Here is a 2,500-nt window from a genome sequence, read left to right on the forward strand (position 1 = left end):
ATTGGTGTATTTAATAAGTCAGACAGGATTTTAACAAGTTTAACGTTATGGTAACACCAAGTGGCAGAGTCTTCGTGGACAGCAAGCAAACGCATGAGAATCCTACGACGGATCATTCGCCAGGTAGAAAACTCTTGAACTGATTGTGTTGTCAAGCCCAGTATAGCGACGCATACATCAAAAACCCACAAGCAACAAATGCTAAAAAAAGCCTCATATCTGAGCCCGCCTGTCCACTTTATGTACGACAGCCGCTCCTGATGTCCCTCGGCGGGACCCTCTTCAACATAAATCTGGCCCCGTCTCCATCACTCACCACCTGACTGCCATCTCTGGGGGCTTAGAGGGCTCTGTCACCTGGTCTTAAGGTCTCGTACCCATAACGCCCTGTGGCGGGGGTGGATATGGGTAGAAGGGGTCAGCTATACTCTTATTCCCTTAGCCTCTACACCACTGACCTGTGCCCCCCTGGCTGCCGCCGAGTGCCTCCCCAGTGCTCACCTCCTCCCCTTCGGCCTTCTCCTCCGGCTTCATCTTCTTGCGGGTCATGTGGCCGCGGAAGCCGGCCTGGATTTTGGCGGCGGCCTTGTTGGCTTCAGGGTCGTCGAGGGGGATGTCCATGATGTCCTCCTCCTCCTCCTGGGGTCTGCTGCACTCCCCCCTCCTGCACAGAGCGCCAGACGTCAGGCTTAGCCCTGACCTCCTGTCTGCATGATGCTATCTCCTACTGGAGCCTCCAATCAAGGTCACTTTTTATGGGGAATTGTCGAGGAGACCATGAAGCTATTGGTGTTTTTTTGTTGGTTTGATGGGTACGGGTGGATATGTGGTAGTCATCCATTGTCAAAAAGAAATATGATTTTGAGGACTCTCGGCTCTCTGAGCAAGAATAAAGGGAATCTTATTAGGTCCTTGGGGAGGCATTGTCTGATTCAACCCCACATTGTTGCGCATAAGTGATTTTCTTTCCCGTTGCCCCGTCAAATCTGTGAAAGTGACTATGCTTTACAAAGTTTTTTAAAGTTAACTTTGAAAATGAGGTTAAACCGTGGGCTGGGGGAACAAATATGTAGGTTCTGGTACCTTCCACTCAGATTGATGATCATGAATGTAAACCTAAAGGGAATGTCCCAAAGTAATTTGGTTGTGTTGAGATGCATCCGATTCTACGTCTGCTAATGGTACACAGAACGCCCAATCAGCACTAATAGTGAATCTATTCATCCACAGATACAATGCATGCGGTGCCAAAATAAGAAGGAGTGGGTGAGCGAGTGGGTCGTTTGACAATGAGCAATAAAGTGACAGTGAGAACACCGCCGTTGACGTGTTATGTCAACACCAATTCAGACGGCGCCATGGAAACAGAAGAACAAAAGAAAAACCAGAAACCTGTGTGCATTGCTTATCAAGAAAAAAAACAAGCAACCAACCAACCAAACAAAAAAAAAAAACATAACAAACAAACAAACAAACGGATTGAAGTGTCAACACAACAAAAGCCCCGGCGGCCCACAGAGTGGGCCTCCCAGCGGCTTTGGCAGGTGAGGCAGCGATCGCCCTCGTCTCCCCGGGAAAACAAACCATCCAGTGTGGGTGTGAGTCCACCCACCTGCACCGCTTGTTAGCCCCCCCTGTCTGTCTGCTGCTGCTGCCGCCGCTCAGGGGCCACTTCACAGCCACAGGCGGATCACCACAGCCCCCCCCCCCCCCCCATCCCCCCAGCGCGGTGCCTCTTACTCATTAGCATGATAGGTTGTTCGTTACTGAGGCTGGAGGCGGTTTAGTGCATTGGGTTATGCAGAAATTAAGCAAAAAGAAAATGTATTTAAAAAAAATGATATGGTAACCACAAACAACGTCACAGTGCAGCCAGCCAAAATGGCAGCATGTGTTTGTGTTGTTCGAATTTTAAAAGTGGAGTACGAATGTATAAATATACCAACGGGATGATTTTCATCCGCTCGACTGAGAGGGGTCGCTCTGTCCACTGGGGAAAGTAGTGACAACACAACAGAGCTCCATGTTCAATGCATTCCCAATCCAAACAATACGAGACAACAACCCGCTCCCAACAGTAAAAAAAAGCTCAATGTACATGCCTGCACTCCTCTGTCACATCGGCTGATTTATAAAGAAGGCCACCAGTTGATATTATTACTTTATATTGTCATGAAATTCATATATCATGGCAATAAAACATAACAATATCAAAGTAGCGACTGCTTTAAAAAAGAATCCTACCTGTTGATATTATTCAATTCAAGAATAATACTAGTTTGATAATAATCCGACCAATTCAACTGAATATATTTGTTACTAAAATAAAAGTTGATCCGAGGCGTCTACTTACAGTGTGACAATCCATGGCTCTCTACGAAACAAAAGACGTGTTGGATGTGGAGAGAAGCGGAACTAGAACGCCCGTGCTTTGCTTCCTACGTTCAACCAAGAATGCTCCCTTACATGAGTCTCAAGTGCAGTACAGATGCCTGACTGT

The 2,500-nt window shown here is 47.2% G+C and overlaps 1 protein-coding gene across 1 annotated transcript; it reads right to left on the minus strand.

The window, feature by feature from the left end:
* Positions 1 to 6: 6 nt before the first annotated feature.
* LOC132475213 (neurogranin-like) lies at positions 7 to 841 on the minus strand. Its single transcript, XM_060076216.1, has 2 exons — positions 817 to 841; positions 7 to 707 (listed from the first exon to the last, which is right to left on the minus strand). Exons 1-2 carry the CDS (start codon positions 839 to 841, stop codon positions 439 to 441), a joined length of 294 nt encoding a protein of 97 aa, XP_059932199.1. The 3' UTR covers positions 7 to 438.
* Between the last annotated feature and the right edge of the window lie 1,659 nt (positions 842 to 2,500).

This window comes from Gadus macrocephalus, chromosome 16 (assembly GCF_031168955.1).
Source record: "Gadus macrocephalus chromosome 16, ASM3116895v1".
Lineage (NCBI taxonomy): Eukaryota > Metazoa > Chordata > Actinopteri > Gadiformes > Gadidae > Gadus > Gadus macrocephalus.

What these genes read in the sequence shown, in the direction of transcription:
- LOC132475213 (XM_060076216.1), bottom strand. Translation starts at nt 841, where the DNA reads ATGGATGACTACCACATATCCACCC. An exon ending in TGACTACCACATATCCACCC is followed by an intron (nt 708 to 816) that starts GTACCCATCAAA and finishes AGCATCATGCAG; the next exon opens with ACAGGAGGTCAGGGCTAAGC.